Genomic DNA, 22,550 nt, shown 5'->3' with positions numbered 1-22,550 from the left:
GACGTTCCCCACCCCTGCTCTAAATGGAATGTACAAAAGCTGAGTACCGGATACTGAACATTGGCTCTGTTGTTTTCACACCCTGTTTATGCGCTCCCGGGTGGCCACTGCTGGAAAGAAAATGCTCAATTACGTGGTCTAATCCAGCAAAGAAATTGTATGACTGTGGGTTTTCAGGCTTTAAAAAGAAACTGTTTTTTTCTCCCTTTTCCAAGGAAGTGATTTCCCCCCGACTGACGATGGATCCAGAGAATTTTGGCCCCGCTGGAGAAGACATGAGCTCCGAATCAGCCTGCTTCCGGTGCTCCACGTGTCACACTGACGAAGAATGGAGCTGCGCCAGCTCCATGCGGGGTCGGGCGAAGACACGCAGCTTGTCTGCTTCTCCGGCCTTAGGCAGCACCAAAGAATTCAGGTACGAAATAAACGATGACTTGAATGTCTGAGTTTGATGGTGGCTGTTGGCTGGGTCAACGCAGCATCTATGCAGAGGTACAAGTGTGAGGCCCTGACCTGGATGGCTGAGGCCAGCCCGATCTCAGAAGCTAAGCCCTGGTTAGCACTTGGATGGGAGACCACCAAGGAATATCAAGGTTGCTATGCAGAGGCAGGCAATGGCAAACCACCTCTGTTCATCTCTTGCCTTGAAAACCCTGTGGGGTTGCTGTAAGTCGGCTCCGATTTGATGGCTCTTTCCATCACTGCTAGTATGGCAGCCCATCCATCAAACTGGCTGGAAGTTTAATGAGCTGTTTTTGTTTTAAAGCAACTTGTTGAACTGCTGGAAGCTTGCCTTACCCTTTTCTGGTACAGAAAGGACCATTTCCCCTGTGGTTTCATGTTGCCCATCCCACAGAGTGGGATAAACAACAGACTTTGTTCATTTCCCGTTTTGACATTATATTATCCAGCCTTTTTTAAAAAAAAACAGTTTTGTGGCTTCTATGGTTCTGAAGATATGTTTGCAGGGACTGGAACATCAGCGGTCTATTTAGTTCCTTGCCCTTTCGTAGGGTGGTTCATTTTACTCTTGTAATCTTGCCTTTATTGCACAGAGCTCGGGGTGAAGTATCCCCCCCACACCATTAATTCTTGTGCAAGATAGGTTAGGCTAAGAGTGTGTGACTGGGGGTTTGAACCCGGGTCTCCCTGATCAAAGTCTGGCACTCTAACCACTTTAGTGGTGAGAAAGCTGGTATGGTGTAGTGGGTAGAATGTTGGACCAGGGTCTGTGAGATACAGTTTCAAATCCCCACATTGCATAAAATTTCGACTAACCTACCTCCTAGGGATGTTAATGAGAAATGGAACGTTGGGTGTAATTTGAGGATCTTATCGTTTTCTGTATTTAATTAGTTTTATAATTTTTAACTCGTAGTAATGATGTTTTAGATTGTAAAGGCCTATGGCCGTGTACAGTAAACCTATACCAAGCTGTAATTATTAATGGACTCCACACATTTTGTTCAGTGGTATATATTTTTTTTAAGTCTCTGCCTCAAGGGTGCTACAGTCTAAATTTCAGTCCAGGAAGTAGGAGGGAGAACGAATGGAAAAGCATGAAGAACAGGCAAATATAGCCAAACGCTACATGTGTTGAGGATCCGTACCTTGCTGTACATTGCCAAACAAAATGTGGGAAAAGCCGTTCAGGTCTGACTTGGGTCAATTGAAAGAGGAGCTGTACTTCTTACAGGGAAGCAGGGCAGTCTTTCGTTCTAGGCTGTTTGCCTCACTCCGTAAACAAAACAGGGTGTGTCCTTCCTGACATGAGCTCTTTGATGACTCACGGTGGTGTTCGTGCAAAGGTAGCCCTTGCATGAAAGGCTTGCTTCAGAACATGCGGACGGCTGTGTGCCCACGCCTGTGTGTGGTGGATTCCTTGCCTTTACTCTTCAGGGCTGTCGCAAGAGGGAAGACCTTTCATTGCTGAGCCTGTCTTTGCATAGCTTGTGCTCATGGAACTATTTGGCAGGTAGAGCTCTCTCTCTTTCTCTCATCCAATGCTACTAAGTAGTAGCCGATGGCTGCAGAGTGGGACTTTGAACAAAGGCAGCTAGGAGTTCAGGAGTATAAGATAGTCAGTGTTCCAGCCAGAGATTCTGTGTTCAGCCCAGCCTGCATAATATTCTGTACATTTAAAAAACTTTTCTTCTTCCCCCCCTCCCTGTTGCCCCCTCTCTTTGTTTTCTTCTTCTTTTTCTGTCGCTCCTTCTGTTTTTCCTTTGATCTCCTTTCCTTAAAAAATACTTAACAATGAAGAGGTGGTTAGGGTTGGGTATTGACCAGTCCCCAAAAAAGGCTTGGTCAAGTGACTGATCAAATATTGTCATCATCATCAAGTCTTTATTGCATTAGCAAAAATAAAAATAAAAAAGCCATAGCAACAATACAGAATAAGGTAAAAATTCCACCAAAATAAATGTAAGAAAATAGTAAAATAATTTAAAGAATTAAAAAATTTCCATATATATATCTATCTATATATATCTAGTAATAGGAAAGAAAGAAAGACCATACAGTCTAAAGACAAATAAAAGATGGCAAATGACCCAGAGTGGAGCAGTCACGGGTCAAACATACTATGGTCAGCATGCCCCGTCATCTTATGCCCCATTAAATTATGGCCAAATATTTTCACTGCATTATCTTTATTACAATAACAAACCTTGAGGAGGCCTTATCTATATCACAAGATTAATTTTAACTACTGTTGGGAAACAAGGGCATTACAATCCTTCTGAAAGTTGACGAACTGGCAGTGTAATTAATTTTACAGCGGGCAGGCCTTCGCTGTGATCTTTGCAGCTTTTTTGGAAGCATTTGCTTTTATAGGGGATGCTCTGCTCTGCTCTGTTTCTGGAATGACCAGGCCAGAGGGCAAGCAACCCTTTGCTGACTACGTCATGAATTAAAATGGGTGAGCTGTCTCCTGCCTTGGTGTTTGTGGCTTCAGAGAATATTTTGACTACTGTCAAGTACTAGACAGCCAGACGATAATATTTCAGTTGACTGAGTTGCCGGTCCTGGTGTAGTTCATCTTCAGGGCAGACCAAGAAGAAGAAGAGTTGGTTTTTACATGCTGACTTTCTCTACCACTTAAGGAAGAATCGAACCGGCTTATGATCACCTTCCCTTCCCCTCCCCCACAACAGACATCCCGTGAGGCAGATGAGGCTGAGAGAGTTCTTAATAGAACTGTGACTAGCCCAAGGTCACTCAGCTGGCTTCGCGTGTAGGAGCAGGGAAACAAATCCAGTTCACCAGATTAGCCTCCGCCGCTCATGTGGAGAGGGGAATCTAACCTGGTTCTCCAGATCAGAGTCCACCCCTCCAAACCACCCCTCTTAACCACTATACCACGCTGGCTCTCCTTGACATTAGCCAACCTGTTGGTGGAAAACCAGGGAAGGGTGTGTGTGTGTTTATCCCTTTTGCGACCCTTTTGGAAGATCTTGTCCTGCCGGGTTTAATTGGGCTGGCTAACATCAAGATTTTTATCTGCTGGCCGCGATCTAAACCTGGCCCTCTCCACAGTGGCTTGCCTGTCTCGCCTGCTCCCTCCCTCCCTGTGCTTCTTGAGCTTGACTGAAAGGGGGGAGAGAGAGGGAATGAATGCAAGGGCAGATTATGTGGGGTTGGAAGCAGGTGAAAGGTGGTGTTGAAAGGAATGGGTGGAGCCCAGGTTTTAGGAGGGCAAGAGATAAATAGACAAGGGAGTGTCATAATGTGCTTATGTAACCATGCTGAAGAGTGGCTGAGACAGGTCCTAGCCTCTCTTCTGTCTCACATGCTAGTTATAGATCCCCCCCACCCTTTTCCTGGTCTCCCTTATAGAATCATAGAGTTGGAAGGGGCCACCTGGGTCATCTAGTCCAACCCCCTGCACAATGCAGGAAATTCACCACTACCTCCCCCCACACCCCCAGTGACCTCTACTCTATGCCCAGAAAATAGCCAAGATGCCCTCCCTCTCATCATCTGCCTAAGGTCATAGAATCAGAACATAAGAAAAACCCTGCTGGATCAGACCAAGGCCCATTAAGTCCAGCAGTCTGTTCACACAGTGGCCAACCAGGTGCCTCCAGGAAGCCCACAAACAAGACGACTGCAGCAGCACCATCCTGCCTGTGTTCCACAGCACCTAAGATAATAGGCATGCTCCTCTGATCCTGGAGAGAATAGGTATACATCATGACTAATATCCATTTTAACTAGTATCCATGAATACCCCTTTCCTCCATGAACATGTCCACTCCCCTCTTAAAGCCTTCCAAGTTGGCATTGCTGACAGATGACCATCTAGCCTCTGCTTAAAAACCTCCAGGGAAGGAGTGCTCACCACCTCCCGAGGAAGCCTGTTCCACTGAGGAACCCCTCTGACTGTTAGAAAATTCTTCCTAGTGTCACGGACATGTCTCCCTCGTCAAAGTGCAGTAGCAGGCCTTCCTGCTAAGTGGTTGATGCCGAGGGAAGGGTCAGCGGGAAATTTTTCTATCCCAATGATCTAGTGTCTTGTCATCAAACCAGTTCAGCCACGCCTGTAGAATCCGAGGATTGTTAAATATAGACGAACTCTTGCCAGTTGGCACCATCTTAGGGACAAGTCCCTGCCGCAGGCTCTTGCTAAGGGACAGGATAACCTCTTGTGACTCCTGCTGATATCCTAAATTGCAGGATGCCTGACTGTCCCCATCATTCTGGCATGAGCAAGCCCACTTTTCCTTTGCAGTCCTGATTGGATCTCTCGGGGCAGGCACGTAGTTACACAACCACTTCTCGAGGCATGACGTGCCGCATCGTGCCCGTTTTTGTGCGCCAGAGGAAGCATCTGAGGCTGGAATCAAGACATCATGTCATCAGCCTGTGCTTCCCCACTGCAAATAAGCTTCACCAGCAGAGGAGGAGGGATTTCAAGGGGGAAAGCAGGATGTGGAAGGACCATAACTTCCGGAACACTGTTTGCAGGTGGCAAGCAGAGGAACAAGAGGAGCATTAAGCTGCACCTGACTCGCCTGTCTTTTTTGCTAGCTGTCTCGTTTTTATCTCTCCCTTGCTGCGAGAAGCTTGGTGTGGCGTGCTCCCTTGATTTTATCTTCGCAGTGGCCTGGTGATGTGGGCTGGATGGAGAGAGCTTTGTGGCCAAGTGGGGAATTTGAACCTGGATCTCCCCAGCCAAGATTCTAGCCATCACGCCACACTGGTTCATCTCCTCTAGAAACTGTCACAGCGGAGAAGTGGGATTCTGGACTAGCTGTACTGTCTTAAGCAGAGTTACACCTTTCAGAGCCCATTGACTTAATGGTCTTAGGAGGATTGCACGTTGTATGGGTCAGATGAGCTAACCCTGCAAGGCAATATTCCTGTCTTCTGAAGGTAGTTATGGAAATAGAAAGAGCTGCATGTGACAATAGCCCAAGCTCACTAGAAAAACAGCAGGATGCATATATAAGAGAAACAGAAAAATGTAATTAATCCTGGGCTTGTGTGATCACATAAATGCAACAGAATAGCTCTCTTGTAAGCAAAAGAAGCTTCTTCGTAACACTAGAATCATAGAGTTGGAAGGGGCCGTACAGGCCATCTAGTCCAACCCCTGCTTAATGCAGGATCAGCCTGGAGCATCCCTGACTAGTGTTTGTCCAGTCTGTGCTTAAGGACTTCCAGTGAGGGGGATCTCACCACCTCCCTAGGTGGCTGTTTCCACCGTCGAACAACTCTTACTGTAAAAAATTTCCTCCCTAATATCCAGGTGGTACCTTTCCACCCTCAATTTAAACCCATTATTGCAAACGCTATCCTCTGCTGCCAACAGGAACAGCTCCCTGCCCTCCTCTAAGTGACAGCCCATCAAATACTTAAAGAGAGCGATGATGTCCTCCCTCAACCTCCTCTTCTCCAGACTAAACATTCCCAGCTCCCTCAGCCTTTCCTCATAGGGCTGGAGTTTCTGACAAAGGAGGTGGACCTGAAAAGATTGAGTCAGAGTACCACTTCTGCAGTGCCACTCTGAACCACTCTTGTGCCTTATATGGTCTACCACACCATCTCTGTGGCCCATACCAACTGGGCAAGACCTCTTGAAGCATGTCGCTTTTTATCTCTTGTACCAAATTAGTAGCAGATAATCTGCATTTGTGTGTGTCTTTAAAAAAACGTCCCTTATAAGTGAAATTGACTTGACCAGAAGTTTCATTTGCTGTATGGTCTAATCAGTTTTGTCATTCAGTTGAACACACCTCAAGCTGCCTTATACTGAATCAGACCCTTGGTCCATCAAGGTCAGTACTGTCAGCTGGCAGCGTCTCTCCAGCGTCTCAGGCCAAGGTCTTTCACATCACCCTAGCACAGGGGTGTCAAACATACGGCCCGGGGGCCAGATCCAGCCCCTTGAGTACTCTTATCCGGCCTGCAAGACAGCCGAGGCAGCCACCCCCCCTCCCCACTCTCGATCTGGGCAGGCAAGGCCTGGCCTGGCCTGACCAAGTGACATTTATGTCATATCTGGCTCTTGTAACGAATGAGTTCGACACCTCTGCCCTAGCAGAGGTGAGAGCCAGCTTGGTGTCGTGGTTTGGAGCGGTGGACTCTGATCTGGAGAGCCGGGTTTGATTCCCCGCTCCTCCACATGAGCAGCGGAGGCTAATCTGGTGAACTGGATTTGTTTCCCCACTTCTTTACATGAAGCCAGCTGGGTGACCTTGGGCTAGTCGTGCTCTCTCAGCCCCACCTACCTCACAGGGTGTCTGTTGTGGGGAGGGGAAGGTGATTGTAAGCCAGTTTGATTCTTCCTTAAGTGGTAGAGAAAGTGTCAGGCTTTAGCAATCCGATGCGTTCCTGGCAATAACTTTTCTCCAGACGGTGCAGCGAGTTAAAAGTTTATTTCAGAAAGTCAGCGATTTCAGCAGGTCAAAGACTTAAGGCTAGAATACAGACATGGGGGAGTATTGGTACATATATAGGGAAAATACAATGGGGTTGATTAGGTTATAGAAACAAAGGAATAATACAGAAGTGAACTACCGGTAATGACTTAAGGCAACACATACAGAAAATAAATGCGTGCGTTAACTGGCTGATCTTCCCGGGCTCCCGGCATTGTTTTGCGGGACCCGGTATCAGATCAGCGATTACCTGGGCGGGTCTCCATTGAGGTGCAGATCTTGGTCAGGAGACCGGGTGCAAAAGGGGAAGGAGTGGAGTGCACAAAAACTCCATTTTGTCCGTGGGGGAGAACCATCTTGTTTCTGATCCCGGGCCGGCAGAGAGCCTATCTGACAGAAAGTCAGCATATAAAAACCAACTCTTCTTCTTCTAGCAGTTGATCTTTTTTTACTGGAGATGCCAAGGGTTGAACCTGGGACCTTCTGCATGCCAAGCAGATGAGACACCACCCCATCATAATATTGATGCTAGTTCAAGGATACTAGTTGCTCCAGAATCTTAACCATCTCTGTACAGTTTAAGGAGAAATGATACAAAATAGAGAGATTGTCCGCCGGCCCATCAGCACATCCACTCAACACATAGGGGGAGCCGCACACAATTTTATTTCAGTTGTGTTCTAAATGTAGGGAGAACTTCAGAAACTAATCATAGGTCCCTTGAATTACAAGGCCAGTAATGAAGGATGAACTTTCCTTTCTCACAGTTGTCTATCTTCCCCTGCAATCTAGGATTGCAGGAGCGTGCCGGGTGTTTTCTCCATGAAGAGGCCAAGCGGGCATGGCTAAAGTATATGCCTTGTGTTAACTATACCCTGTGCTGCTGAATGTGCCCCAGAATCCTCTGCAGTACACAGGCATTTTTTTTAACGGACATGTCAGCATGGCTCGCTTTCATTGAGCATAACATGTTTGAAGGCTGCTGCTTTGTCACGTGAATTGGAACGATGGGGCCAGCATGGTGTAGTGGTCAAGAGCAGTGGACTCTAATCCGGAGAACCGAGTTTGATTCCCCACTCCTCCACATGAGCGGCGGAGCCAGCGTGGTGTATGGTTAAGAGCGGTGGTTTGGAGCGGTGGACTCTGAACTGGAGAACTGGGTTTGATTCCCCACTCTTCCACATGAGCAGCGGAGGCTAATCTGGTGAACTGGATTTGTTTCCTCACTCCTACACACGGAGCCAGCTGGGTGACCTTGGGCTAGTCACAGTCTCTCAGCCCCACCCACCTCACAGGGGGTCTGTTGTGGGGAAGGGAAGGTGATTGTAAGCCGGTTTGAGTCTCCCTTAAGTGGTAGAGAAAGTCGGCATATAAAAACTAACTCTTCTACTTCTTCTACTACTACTACCCAGGTTGGTTTCCTCACTCTTCCACATGAAGCCAGCTGGGTGACCTTGGGCTAGTCACAGTTCTGTCTGAATTCTCTCAGCCTCACCTACCTCACAAGTTGTCTATTGTGAGGAGAGGAAGGGAAGGAGATTGTAAGCCGGTTTGATTCTCCTTAGAAAGGTGGAGAAAGTCGGCATATAAAAACCAACCCTTCTTCTTCTGGTCTGTACATGACTGGCTTCTTTCCGAGCTCAAAATGCTAGGATTAAAAGCTTGCAGATGGGTGAAGTGACTATCCCTCAAGTTTGCCGTAGAGAAAAGTTGGCATATAAAAACCCAACTCTTCTTCTTCGTCTTCAATCATTGTTCACCTTCACGGTTCCTCCCTTTAAATATTACAGGGCGCCAAAAGCTCTGTTGTTTTGCTTTGGCCATGAGGAAAATATCAGTGTTGATAGCAGGGGGAAGAATTGGATTAGGATAGATATGCTGGCAGCGGTAGGACAGCAGTCCTTGGGAACAGATCCAAGACAGCCGGCTTGCAGATCTCTAATTGCACAAACTACCAGTTACTACAGTCTCTGTCTGGAGTTAGAGTGCATGCTCTGGGTTTATTCGTGCACTTATTCCAGGATTACAAATACATGAGAAGAAGGAGAGGAGTTGGTTTTTATATGCTGACTTTCTCTACCACTTAAGAAAGATTCATACCGGCTTACAATCGCCTTCCCTTCCCCTCCCCACAACAGACACCCTGTGAGGCAGGTGGGGCTGAGAGAGCTCTAAGAGAGCTGTGACTGGCCCAAGGTCACCCAGCTGGCTTCACGTGGAGTGGGGAAACAAACCCGGTTCACCAGATTAGCCTCCGCCGCTCATATAGAGGAGTGGGGAATCAAACCCAGTTCTCCAGATTAGAATCCACTGCTCCAAACCACCACTGTTAACTGCTACACCACGCTGGTTCTCTAAGATGTGCCAGAATTGCTTTCAGGCAACCAGTCTGGGCAATAAAAAGAGCGGGCTTTCTTTTTTTTCTTCTGAGACAGTTCATACACTGCCAAAAAGGCTAAGATAGTCATGTATGAAGATATGGGCTAGTAAATTTTTTTATTGTGGACTAGTAACTTGTGAGAACTTTACCTACAAGGCTAATTTAGGCATACCTGTTACTTCCTGTATCTCTGGTGTATTTTAATTTTACGAGGCTGCACAGCTTGCCTTAAAACAAGGCTTCTCAGGAACCCAGGAGGATACCGCATGAGTATTTACATTTTAAACCTTGCATGCCTGCTCAATTGCTAAATGTTCGGTGAAGCGCGTATTGGTGTGAGTATGTCCCTTGGCTTCTTGGAATGAGTTCTGTCACCGATGTGATCACTGAAAGCATTCTTTATGGCTCAGGTTCGCAGAATGATTTCCACGGTCGTTGCGGGTGTACTGCTTTCTCTCTCTCTCTTCGTAGCCATCATCATACAAAAGCATATGACATGATTCCATCATATTGTGGGGATCATGCTGGAGGCAGAGAAATTCCATTATGTGATGAGAGTCAGGTCACATGTTTTGCCTAATTCTTCTTTTTGCAGGGAGAGAAGAGGGCAAGAGTATTGCTGATGGTAGCCATGTGATTCTTCTATTGCCTACTTCTGTCCTGATAGTGTCTTTCTAGCTTTGACCTTAGGATGCATTCAGCGCCTTGTGCCTTGGAGTATGTTTTCATACAATCATAGAGTTGGAAGGGGCCACCAGGGTTATCTAGTCAAACCCCCTGCGCAATGCAGTAAATTCACAACTGCCTCCCCGCCACCCCCAGTGACCCCCTACTCCATGTCCAGAAGATGGCCAAGATGCCCTCCCTCTCATCATCTGCCTAAGGTCACAGAATCAGCATTGCTGACAGATGGCCATCTAGCCTTTTCTTAAAAACTTCCAGGGAAGGAGAACTCACCACCTCCCGAGGAAGCCTGTTCCACTGAGGAACCACTCTAACTCTTAGAAAAGTCTCCCTAATGTCTAGCCGGAATCTCTTTTGGTTTAATTCCAACCTTTTGGTTCTGGTCCAACCTTCTGGAGCAACAGAAAACAACTCAGCACCCTCCTCTATGAGACAGCCCTTCAAGTACTTGAAGATGGTTATCATATCCCCTCTCAGTCTTCTCCTCTTCAGGCTAAACATCCCCAGCTCCTTCAATCTCTCCTCACGGGTCTGTTTCTGTTCTCATGCTTGGGTAAAGGGCTGTTTGTGGCCTGAACGACACTCATGGTTGCCTCCTAGCATCATACCGAAGGTGGTGTGTATGCTAAGATTCCGTGAGACTGCAGAAGAGTCCAGGTGTCTTTTCTGGCATCTTCAGTTAGAGGATCTCAAGTAGCAGATGTTGGGAAACATCCTGTATAAAACTTTTGAGAGCTGCTGCCAGACAGAGTAGTCAGTGCTAGGTGGACCAATACTCTGATTTGGTATAAAGAAGAAGAAGAGTTGGTTTTTTATATGCCGACTTTCTCTACCACTTAAGGGAGACTCAAAGCGGCTTACAATCACCTTCCCTTCCCCGCCCCACAACAGGTAGGTGGGGCTGAGAGAGCTCTTAATAGAACTGTGACTAGCCCAAGGTCACCCAGCTGGCTTCGTGTGGAGGAGTGGGGAAACAAATCCAGTTCACCAGATTAGCCTCTGGCTTCATGTATAGGAGTGGGGAAGCCAACCCGGTTCACCTCCGCCGCTCATGTGGAGGAGCGGGAAATCAAACCCAGTTCTCCGGATCAGAGTCCACCGCTCCAAACCACCGCTCTTAACCACTACACCATGCTGGCTGGACAAGCCCATAAGGGAGGGGCTTGTGGCTGAGTTTGACAGAGAACATGTCTTGCACACAGACGGTCCCAGATTCAGTTCCCGGCAGTTACTGCTAATCAGAGTAGACAGTACTGTTTTAGATGGAGTAACAGTATGAGGCAGCTTCTTATGTAGTAATTTAAGCGCTCATTGAATGCAGAACTCAGCTTTTTGAAATTTCCATTGAAAAAAGAAAGGTTGTAGTCCTCATGAAATGGGTGAGGGGAACCACAAACTCTAACCTGGGGGATAGAAATGGGATAGAAGGATACGAAGACTGGCAATGCCTGCTGATAATCATGGAAACCAGGATGGTAAAGTGTTGGTGACTTATATAGCATCCAGTGTGGAAGAGCTAGTGGTGTAGTGGTTAAGAGCGGTGGTTTGGAGCAGTGGAGTCTGATCTGGAGAACCGGGTTTGATTCCCCACTCCTCCACATGAGCTGCGGAGGCTAATCTGGCGAACTGAATTTGGTTCCGCACTCCTACACACGAAGCCAGCTGGGTGACCTTGGGCTAGTCACAGCTCTCTTAGAGCTCTCTCAGCCTCACCAACCTCACAGGGTGCCTGTTGTGGGGAGGGGAGGGGAAGGTGATTGTAAGCCGGTTTGAGTCTCCCTTAAGTGGTAGAGAAAGTCAGCATATAAAAACCAACTACTCCTCCTCTTCCTCCTCCTCTTCTTTTCTTCTTCGAGTGAAATCTGAATTTTCATACCATTTGCAAGTTGCAGAACTCAGCTTGTTATTGTTGTGGTTTGGGGCAGTATGTGTAGGTGTTGTGTTAATGTACCGGAGTTGCCTGACATTCCTGTGAAGCTCTAATGATATAATTAGTCTCTCAGCTGACCTCCGAGTATTAGTTGTAGAGCACTACGCTCACAAGAAGTGTGTGTTTCTTAGTCATTAAAAATATAGCTTGTGTTTCAAGATGACACAACTCTTATTTTTTTCTGGCTGAATCACTTCTACGGCTATTCAGCCACACAGCAGCAGCTAGGTACCTCTTAATATTAATTAAGAGGCACTAGTCTGATCCTGCACATAATAGTTGTTGTGATTTGTTATGATGATCATTAATAATACCGTTCTTGCTATTTGTTTCTGTAGCAGCTGTATACTTGACAGCACCCAAATATATGAAGAGCTCACATTCACTTCAGTTGTGTGCGTATGTGAATGTGTGTATGAAGCGTTGTCAGGTTGCAGCCGACTTATGGCAACTGAATAGGTTTTCATTCAGCGGTGGTTCGGCATTGCCTGCCTCTGTAGTGGTTAAGAACGGGGTGTAGTGGTTAAGAACGGTGGTTTGGAGCGGTGGAGTCTGATCTGGAGAACCGGGTTTGATTCCCCACTCTCCACACGAAGCCAGCTGGGTGACCTTGGGCAAGTCATGCTCTCTCAGCCTCACCCACCTCCCAGGGTGTGTGTTGTGGGGAGGGGAAGGGAAGGTGATTGTAAGCCGGTTTGATTCTTCCTTAAGTGGTAGAGAAAGTCGGCATATAAAAACCAACTCTTCTTCTCTGCATAGCTGTCCTTGATGGTCTCCAATCCAAGTACCAACAAGGGCCAACCCTGCTTAGCTTCTGAGATCTGATGAGATTTGAGCTTGCCTCTGCCATCCTGGTCAGGGCTGTTGCATTTGGCCATTCATTGAAGTTACATGTTGTGAGGTTTTTATATGCAATTTATGATTGTGCATCATTATACGTATGATACGCTTACAATGCTGATTTATGGATGCACAGGTAATGTTGCAAAAGGTGGTGGCGAGGAAACAGAAAGCTGAGGTGGTTTGTTATATTGTTTAGTTTGTAGCTCAACCTTTGAAGGGATGTTTTAGAATGCTAGAGGAGAAAGGTGTGTGGAGGAGGCACAACCGTGAAGGGCTTTGAACGTAAGGACAGAGTTTTTCTGGATTCAGGACTCTGATCTGGAGAACCGGGTTTGATTCCCCACTCCTCCACATGAGCGGCGGAGGCTAATCTGGTGAATTGGATTTGTTTCCCACTCCTACACACGAAGCCAGCTGGGTGACCTTGGGCTAGTTACAGTTCTCTTAGAGTTCTCTCAGTCCCACCTACCTCACCTGGTGTCTGTTGTGGGGAAGGGAAGGTGATTGTAACCCATTTTGAGTCTCCCTTCAGTGGTAGAGAAAGTCGGCATATAAAAACCAACTCTTCTTCTATGTAGAAACTGAGTTAAAGAGGGGGGTCACATAGAATAATGAGGCAGAGGCATGATTTTGGCAGCAAAGAGTGGTGATGAGTAATGCAGCTTGCTAGAGGAAGGGTGAGACAAAAACATATTTCATTTCTATGGCCGAAGCAGCTAATTTGACGGTCTCTTTTCAGGTCCACGTGCTTTTCCATGAGTGCTTCCACTAGCGAACCATTACAGTAACAAAGAACTGAAACTCTTGTGTTTTTCTTTTTCTCTTGCAGGAGGACACGCTCCTTGCATGGACCATGCCCCGTAACCACGTTCGGACCAAAAGCCTGCATGCTGCAGAACCCCCAAACAATCATGTGAGTGCCTCTGCCTTCAGGAACGCCTGATCCTATTCCTCTGGTGAATTAAATGTTGACTCATTGAGCATAATCGTTCACTTCCATCCATATCAGTTTCCATGCCTCCATCCAATTCAGTTATAGATCTGGGCGTCTTTGCCAGCTTTCTCTTGGCTGAACTGAATTTGATGGATTTCAAAAGAGGCAAAAATAATGTTACGGTATTTAGACAATCTGTGGCTTAGTAAGTAAAGTCAGGCTCTTATTCTGTACCTATATAGTTTTCTGTTGTTTGTTTCTGCCCTGTTCATTTGTTGCCTGTTGCCAACAGCTGAGTATGGGAGTGAAGGAGAGGAGGTATTTTGCCCACCATTGACTCTGTTTGTGCTGTCAAACCATGCAGCTGATTTAGTGAGTTTTAAAAAATGCACTATCAGTGTAGCTGGTTTTGTCTTCCAGAACTTTTCCTTGCAGGCCAGGTTTTGGGTTCCCCAGAGGAGGTGTTTTTTTTTACTCCTCTCGTCTCTTTAAGCCATGTGAATATAAACTTTGCAACCTTTTTAAGAAAACTGAACGATGTCAAATTCAGAGCAAGAGTTCAATGAAGAAGAGAGCCTATTTGCATACCCGAAACTATACAACTTAATGTTACTGATAATTAGCATGTTGATTAATAAGGGGAAAAAATGGGGCTACATCAAGCAGCGTGGCAGCAAAGCAAGAAAGGAAAAAAGATGCAAGGGTAATAGAACTCAGTTGCTGTGGAAAGGTTGAGCAAAAAGAAATTTTTGCTCTGGTGAAGCTTATACAGCAAAGCTCGTAGGGGCTTTACATGACAATAAAGCTGTCACCTTGCATCTCCCCCTCCCTTTTATCGGTTTGTTGATTAATAAGCCATAAAGTTTCCACAACCCAGACAGTGCTTGTTCTGAATCCCTTAGTGGAAGCTTCTCCTTTATCTGGGTGTTCCCAGACAATTGTAACCCATTCTGCTGTGTGCTATTTCACCTCTGAAGTGATGTAGTCATCATTCCACAGAATGGCTTGAAAGTAGAGATGAGCAAATATTGCCTCTCTCCCCCCCCCTTTTTTTATTTGTTTCTCCTTTTGTCAATGATTCTGGTTCTCCTCACAAACGGTTTTGTATTGTTGTTTGGACGTTGGGTAGTTTTTATATGCTATTTTTTATGGAAGTTGGAAGTACAGTGCAAGCAATTTACATGTAAACTGTGAAGTGCATTAATGCGCACAAGTAATGTTAAAATTATGGGTACATTTTGCATAGAAATATTTGGTGTGAAGAAACAGAAAATGATGTGAAATAATCTCAGGTCTGGTTTGCACAAGATGGGGCTTCTGAAGCACAACGACAGGGATGAGAATTTAGAAACTGTCCCTAGGCTGAAGATCAGTTTGGGCTTCCACAGGTAGCCTGAGGATGTGTAACTTACCATAGATATGTTAGGGGGATGGCAAGAAAGCCAAACAGCCCTCTTGTTCTTCGGCAAAACCCTAAGAAATCTTTAAAGGCAGGGAGTCACAATCCATATGGCATCCCAGCCCCACAAATTAGCATGAGGCCTGATCTTCTGGGAAGCCCTCTGAAATAGTCTGTATTGAAATGAACCAGAGCTATGCCTGACCGCTGTTGTGTTTTGATGTTTGCTTTGTTTATATTAGCATGGCTTGCCCAGAGGATGTCTTTGAGGATTGTGCCCTTGTGGGTAGTTTCATAAGTACATAAGAAAGGCCCTGATGGATCAGACCAAGGCACATCAAGTCCAGCAGTCTGTTCACACAGTGGCCAATCAGGTGCCTCTAGGAGTCCCACAAACAAGACGACTGCAGCAGCACTGTCCTGCCTGTGTTCCACAGCACCTAATATAATAGGCATGCTCTGCATTATCCTCTTTTAGGTGTGGTGAATAGAACTGTACACAGTATTCCATGTGTGGTCTCACCAGAGATTTGTACAAGGGCAGTATGATAGCAGCCATTTTATTCTCTGTTCCTCGTCTAATTATGGCCAGCATAGGATTTGAATTTCAATTCATCTCCTTTTCTTTTCCAGTTATGCCCACCTTTTTTGATGCCTGTGCTTAGTTCCTGTTCCCATCAAGAATAATAGTCTGCAAAAAACAAAACAAAAAAGAATTCCTCCATCCAAAGACAGCATGACATTCGGTCACATTCAGTTGACCATACCTCTGCAGCTTCTCTTACTGCAAAGCAGATGGCAGATGCAGAATAAAACAGAAGTCAATTTTCAAATGCCCAAAGATACCCATTTCCTAAATAGTTTGTTTGGTAGTACTCATCCTGGACTTGAGGGCAGATGCTTCCTTCCTTGCATTCCAAGTAAAGGCCACATTTGGGTGATTCTCCGGAGTACTTCTCAAGGCCCAGCAGAGCTTCTGCTGATCGCCAGCGTATAACCATACCCATAGCTTGTTCACGAGGATAAATCATGCTTCCGTTTAAGAGATGACTGCCTTCCTGTTGGTTCAGAGCCCTGCAATATCCCAGGACTTGCATCTTGACTGTCCATCTATGGCAGTGCTCTGAAATGGGGTAGATCCATGTCTGTTTGAATTGTGTTTTAATTGCTTCGGTTTTTCTGTCGTAAAGTCTCCTTATTGCCCAGAACCAACAGCGTCCTGTTTGGTTTGCAGCTTCCTTATTGCTTTGTAAACACTGGGTGAGTAAAGGCTGTACCCCCATTTCATTGTAGCAAAGCAGGTTGCCTTAAATGCGCAATCTAGTTGCCAGCTTTTGAGTACAACAAGGTTCTGAACCAATGGAGTGTGGCTAACTCTTAAGGTAGCAGGGTGTGGCCTTTGGCGACCAGAGGAAGCTCTGCAGATAGCCTGGATCGAAGAGTTCTGGTTGGTTCTAGTACAGTGCATTCCCATAATTGGACAGTCACACACACCTACCTTTGATTACCATGGGGTTCTTATCCAATGGCAGGCGGCCGCCTCTTAAAAGGTAACGGGGTGTTGCCATATGAGTAGGTGCTTGCTGGCTATTTATAGTTGCTATCAGAGGAAGCGGAGTTGGTTGGGAAAGAGTTGAGGACATGTTGATCCACTTGTGGCCTTCTCTTGCGATCCAAGACAGGTAAGGCTCTGGTTTTTGGCCTTCGGTCCAGGCTGTCCCATACCAAGTTGCTACAGAACATATTGTGTTGGAGCATTTCACGTTTGATGTTTGTGTTATGCTATGCACATCATCTACTCTACACTTTCAGTTGGGTAGCCATGTTGGTCTGCAGCAGAAAAGCAAGATTCAAGTCCAGGAATGCCTTAAAGGAGCACTCCAGGAGTGGTGGAGTCTAATCTGGAGAACCGGGTTTGATTCCCCACTCCTCCACATGAGCAGCAGAGACTAATCTGGTGAACTGGATTTGTTTCCCCACTCCTACACACGAAGCCAGCTGGGTGACCTTGGGCAGGTTACAGCTCTGCAAGAGCTCTCTCAGCCCCACCTACCTCACAGGGTGTCGGTTGTGGGGAGGGGAAGGGAAGGTGATTGTAGACCGGTTTGAGTCTCCCTTAAGTGGTAGAGAAAGTCGGCATATAAAAAACAACTCTTCTTAAAGACTAGCAAGATTACCTTATGGAGGGGCCTCGACTCTTAAAAGCTTATACCCCAAAAATCTTATTAGTCTCTGAGGTGCTACTGGACTGGAATCCACATTGCCTTGTGCATCTGGGTGGAAGTCCTTTCGTTGTTCACCTCTGTAGAGGTGAAGGGTGCCCTTTGGCTTGCTGTCAGGTCAGTCAGCCAGTGCAAGAATAGCTTATCACTGCCTTGACCACATAAGCCGTCGCTGCTGCCCATACCAAGAGGAAGAGGAGAAGAAGAAGAGTTGGTTTTTATATGCTGACATTCTCTACCACTTAAGGAAGAATCAAACTGCTTACAATCACCTTCCCCACAGCAGACGCCTTGTGAGGTAGGTGAGGCTGAGAGAGCTCTAAGAGAGCTGTGACTGGCCCAAGGTCACCAAGCTGGCTTCGTGTGTAGAAGCGGGGAAACAAATCCAGTTCACCGGATTAGCCTCTGCCGCTCATGTGGAGGAGTGGGGAATCAAACCCGGTTCCTCCAGATCCCTTCTACTGCTGTGGCTAGAATTGGCCAGCGTTATTTCCTCATTTGCTCTGGCAGCAGGTGGCTGTGCCCAGTCCGGGGAAATCAATCTCTGCAGGACGAAACGAGGAACTGATGCTTTCAGTTTTGATTCTCCACAGAGGCTGAGGATAGGCTGGTGTACAGTCGCATGGGTGCCTCCTGTTCCTTTTTACGCCTTCAGGTTGCCAGGGAGGCAGGGGTAAGCTGGAGAATTGGAGCCTCTGCGGAAGGCGTATATTTTTGCAGCTTCCATCCATTCCCTTGCTCGGCTTGATGAGCGGTTTGAAACAGGTGTTAAATCCTTCAGAAACTTCATGACTCGCACAGAAGACCAGTTTTCTGAGCGATGTACATCAAAAACAGCGCTGTGAAAAGTGCTCTGCACCTAAGACCAGTAGCCTATTCGTGAATCAGACGCTGATATGAAGAAGAAGCAGCATTGGTTTTTGTATGCCAACTTTCTCTACCACTTAAGGAAGAATCAAACCAGCTTACAATCACCTTCCCCTCCCCACAACAGGCACCCTGTGAGGTGGGTGGGGTGGAGAGAGCTGTGACTAGCCCAAGGTCACCCAGCTGGCTTCATGTGGAGAAGTGAGGAAACAAACCGAGTTCACCAGATTAGCCTCTGCCGCTCATGTGGAGGAGTGGGAAATAAAACCCTGTTCTCCAGATTAGGGTCCACCACTCTTAACCACTACACCACACAGGTGTAGAGATTTTCCCATTCACAGGAGGTGTGCATGTGACTGCAATGGTGTCTCTTTTAATGTAACAGCTGACACTTCACTAGTGTGCAGATTAAAAAGAGAGCTCAAAGCATATTTGCGTTTCACCTTTCTTTGAGGGATGTCTGTCTTCACCGTTAAGGTCACAGTCTCCAAGCTGTGAAACATTGCGCAGAGGTTCTGTGTACCCAGCGCTTGTCTCATCCAGCTCAGGGACAGTGAGGTTCTAAACATCCGCCAAGTTCCAACGATCCACCAAAGCCTGGCGAAACCTCAGGGCACTAACAGGGAAGTCCCCTCAGTGGCATTTGGTCTGCTGCAGAAATCGCACCCAGTTCCTGGTTGAGGCGGCCCTGACCCGTGGGACCCATTTGGTCTGCTAGGTCTGTTAGGGGAAGGCGCCGCTTTCATGTGGGCTGGTGGCTGGTAATTTGGGTCTGACTTGGATCCGGGCCCGCCAGAAGTATTTGAAAACTGAACTTTTGGTGTGGAGCGAAGGCAGAGGAGATGGCTGTAAGGATGGGTTCAGGAATCTGATCGGCACCACCTCAAATGTAGCCTGAGAGGTTTTGTTAATGTTTGATTTAAAAAGCACTTAACTGAACAAAGTGAGCTGTGTTTCCAAACTTTCTGGGCAAGTGGATTCCGCCACCACCCACTTTTCTCCTCTTCGTCGCAGTTTAACTTTTTCGAAACACAAAGGTGTGGGATGCAGAGAAGAGACAAGGTTGCTGCACCCTCTTTCTGCCAGATCTTTGAGATGTGGCTAAGGCAGCGCTTCTCAAACTTCCTGAAGTTGGAACCCCTCTCCTTTTCCAATCCTTGTTTACCTGCTGTTCCCACCCCCCCGCACACTCCAACAGGCACGTGCCAACGCTCCGTTCTGGGGCTGACCACGAAGGTATCTCAGCATGCAATAACATGCTTGCAGCTGTGTGCAAAGATCTGTGGATTACGGTAGAGGGATATTAATTTGTTTTTTGCAGGGGTGTGCACACACACCCTTCTTCCTCCTGTTTAATCACTCCCCCTACCCCCGCCTCCTGCCAATTTGAGTCTGAAACGAAGAATGGAGTTGTCTCTTCCTGGCAGAGATTGCAGGTGGCTGGGTGAGCAGACCTGCCCTATCCGGACAGCTGAGCTCTGCATGGCAGAAGAAGAAGAGCTGATTTTTATATGCCGACTTTCTCTGCCACTTAAGGGAGAATCAAACCGGCTTACAGTCACCTTCCCTCACCCTCCCCACAACAGACACCCTATGAGGTAGGTGAGGCTGAGAGAGCTCGAAGAGAGCTTTGACTGGCCCAAGGTCACCCAGCTGACTTCGTGTGGAGGAGTGGGGAAACAAGTCCAGTTCACCAGATTAGCCTTCGCCGCTCTTGTGGAGGAGTGGGGGAATCAAACCCGGTTCTCCAGATCAGACTCCACCGCCCCAAACCACTACTCTTAACCACTACGCCATGCTGGCAGGAACTGAGCGGCCTCCCATTTCCTTTAGGACCTGCTTGCTGTGATCTTACTTATAGTATCCTGCAGACACTCATTCTCCCTACCCCCCAGTAACAGCAAAAGACGAGCGCTTCTAGATGGGACCAAACATCCATCTTTTCCACATCCTGTTTCCCTACGGAATGTAGGGATGCCAGCCTCCAGGTGGGACCTGGGGTTCCCCTGGAATTACAGCTCATCTCCAGACTACAGAGATCAGTTCCCCTGGAGAAAATGAATGCTTTGGAGGGTGGACTCTATGTCATTGCACCCCACTGAGGTCCCAGTCCTCCATCTCTAAATCTCCAGGAATTTCGCAGCCTGGATCTGGCAATGCTACCCCCACGACCCCTGCCGATGGCCAGGGGGAAACCTGGCGACCCTAACCAGGTGCCCCAGGGAAAGCCTGCGAGCCCAGCATGGAGATGTTTCCCTGGTGCACCTCCAGTCCCCCTCCCACTCAACCAGGGTCCAGAAAAAGAAGAAGAGTTGGTTTTTATATGCTGACTTTCTCTGCCACCTAAGGAACACACGTGAACACATGAAGCTGCCTTATACTGAATCAGACCCTCGGTCCATCAAAGTCAGTATTGTCTGCTCAGACCGGCAGTGGCTCTCCAGGGTCTCAGGCAGGGGTCTTTCACATCACCTGCTTGCCTAGTCCCTTTAATTGGAGAGGCCAGGGATTGAACCTGGGACCTTCTGCATGCCAAGCAGAGGCTCTACCACTGAGCCGCAGCCCCGGCTTACAATCACCTTCCCTCCCCCTCCCCACAACAATCACCCTATGAGGTAGGTGGGGCTGAGAAAGCTGTGACTAGCTCAAGGTCACCCATCTGGCTTCATGTGAAGGAGCGGGGAAACCAGCCTGGTTCTCCAGATTAGCCTCCGCCGCTTTTGTGGAGGAGCGGGGAATCAAACCCAGTTCACCAGATTAGCATCTGCCGCTCATGTGGAGGAGTGAAGAATCAAACCCAGTTCTCCAGATCAGACTCCACCGCTGCAAACCACCGCTCTTAACCACGCTGGATTTCTGCCTCTGAACATGGAGGTTCCATTCTCGCCCCGGACGGCCCGACCCACAGCTTGGAAGCCTATGGGTTAAGGGACGATTGCAGCTTGTTCAACTTTGGACTTACCTCATGCATTTCATCACCAGGCTCCTCCAGCTGAGCGGCTGCCCGCCACCCGCTCCTCCCCCTCGGGTTGTACAATATAATGACAGCATGCTGAGATTAGTCCCGGCCCCAGAGGCGTTTGAGGCTTGCGAGTCACCCGGATAGACGGCCAAGGCCAGCCAGAAAACCAACATCCCCAGCAGCCCGAGAGGATGACAGGGAAGTGGTTCTGTCAAGAGAAGGGAAGGAGGCTGCGCGTTTAAATTTCACCCGAGAGTTGCAACCGGTGTTGTTTTTAATTTTTCTTTAAAAAAAACGCCTGCCACTTTAAGAGCACTTTTTTTTTTAATTAATGAGAAAATTTAAAGGAAGTCCAAGATTCGTCTTGGAACGGAGAGAGTGAACCGAGAACCCTGGTGCGGATTTGAAAGCTTTTGTAAGCTGCTGTTATGCAAAAACCAACCCAAGGGAACAAAAAGGAATATTTAACGAATATGCTGCGTGCACATTTTTTCCTAGGAGTTTCTGGATCGTTTCATTAGGAACTTTTGACCTCTTTTTGGCTTTGTTCTTTGAACAAGTGGATTCCCCCCCCCCTCCAGTGAAATGGAACAGGTTTTTTTTCCTTCTTCTTCCCTTAATCAAGGCTGTTTGAAACAGTGACTATCTAATTCGGGGCCACGATGTTTTGTCTAAGGTAGCTGTTGGCTTGAAGCGTGATTTTTCCCCTCCTCCCCAAGGCCTTTTCCTGCCATTCACTGCTCGTTTGTGAGTTGCAAAGGAGAGAGCCATGAAGATTTTCCAGCGTATTATGAGCGATCGCTCGTTCGGCGGCACAACTTGGAAGTGGTAAGTGACGTGAAAGAAGAAAGGATTCACTCATTTTAAAAAACTACGATGCGTTTTGAGTTTCTCAAAGAAATATTGCTGTTGGAGGTTCTCCAGTGCTTAAATCTGACACGCTCGGGCTGCTGTCGTTCGAACCCTCTTTCCTGGTTCCAGGTGCGAGGAAATGGTTTTCGCTTTTTAAACTTGCTTCGTGGCAATGTCACGGCTGCTTTTGCTGGGCATGTTAGGCTCTGAAGTTGGAGTCTCCTTCTCCCTTGGCTGGTTTCATCCCCTTCCCCTCCAGTGCTTAAAAAATTAATCTCCAAAGGAATGTCCTTTTTTAAAAAAAAAACTTCCTCCCTCCTTTCACATCTGAATTTTGGAACTAGAGTTAGGGTTGGTTTTTAAGGTGTTTGCATTTTTGGCAAAAGCTGGAGCCTTTTCAGTAGACATGCACCTGTTGTCTGCCCTATATGCTTACTTTCTCTACCACTTAAGGGAGACTCAAACCGGCTTACAGTTGTCTTCCCTTCCCCTCCCCACAACAGACACCCTGTGAGGTAGGTGGGGCTGAGAGTGTGACTTGCCCAAGGTCACCCAGCTGGCTTCATGTGTAGGGGTGGGGAAACAAAGCCAGT

General features: G+C 47.3%; 1 protein-coding gene across 1 annotated transcript in view; it reads left to right on the top strand.

The window, feature by feature from the left end:
- Positions 1-239: 239 nt before the first annotated feature.
- The window catches only part of NADK (NAD kinase), a 36,786-nt gene continuing 14,475 nt past the window's right edge, over positions 240-22,550 (top strand). Inside the window, exons 1-2 of the mRNA XM_056865197.1 lie at positions 240-415; positions 13,551-13,634. Of these exons, the coding sequence (XP_056721175.1) occupies positions 240-415; positions 13,551-13,634 (260 nt within the window). The remainder of the gene's footprint in view (positions 416-13,550; positions 13,635-22,550) is intronic.

This window comes from Euleptes europaea, chromosome 19 (assembly GCF_029931775.1).
Source record: "Euleptes europaea isolate rEulEur1 chromosome 19, rEulEur1.hap1, whole genome shotgun sequence".
Classification (NCBI taxonomy): Eukaryota; Metazoa; Chordata; class Lepidosauria; order Squamata; family Sphaerodactylidae; genus Euleptes; species Euleptes europaea.
Note: the sequence above shows the minus strand (reverse complement) of the source record. Positions and strands in the feature narration are given on the sequence as shown.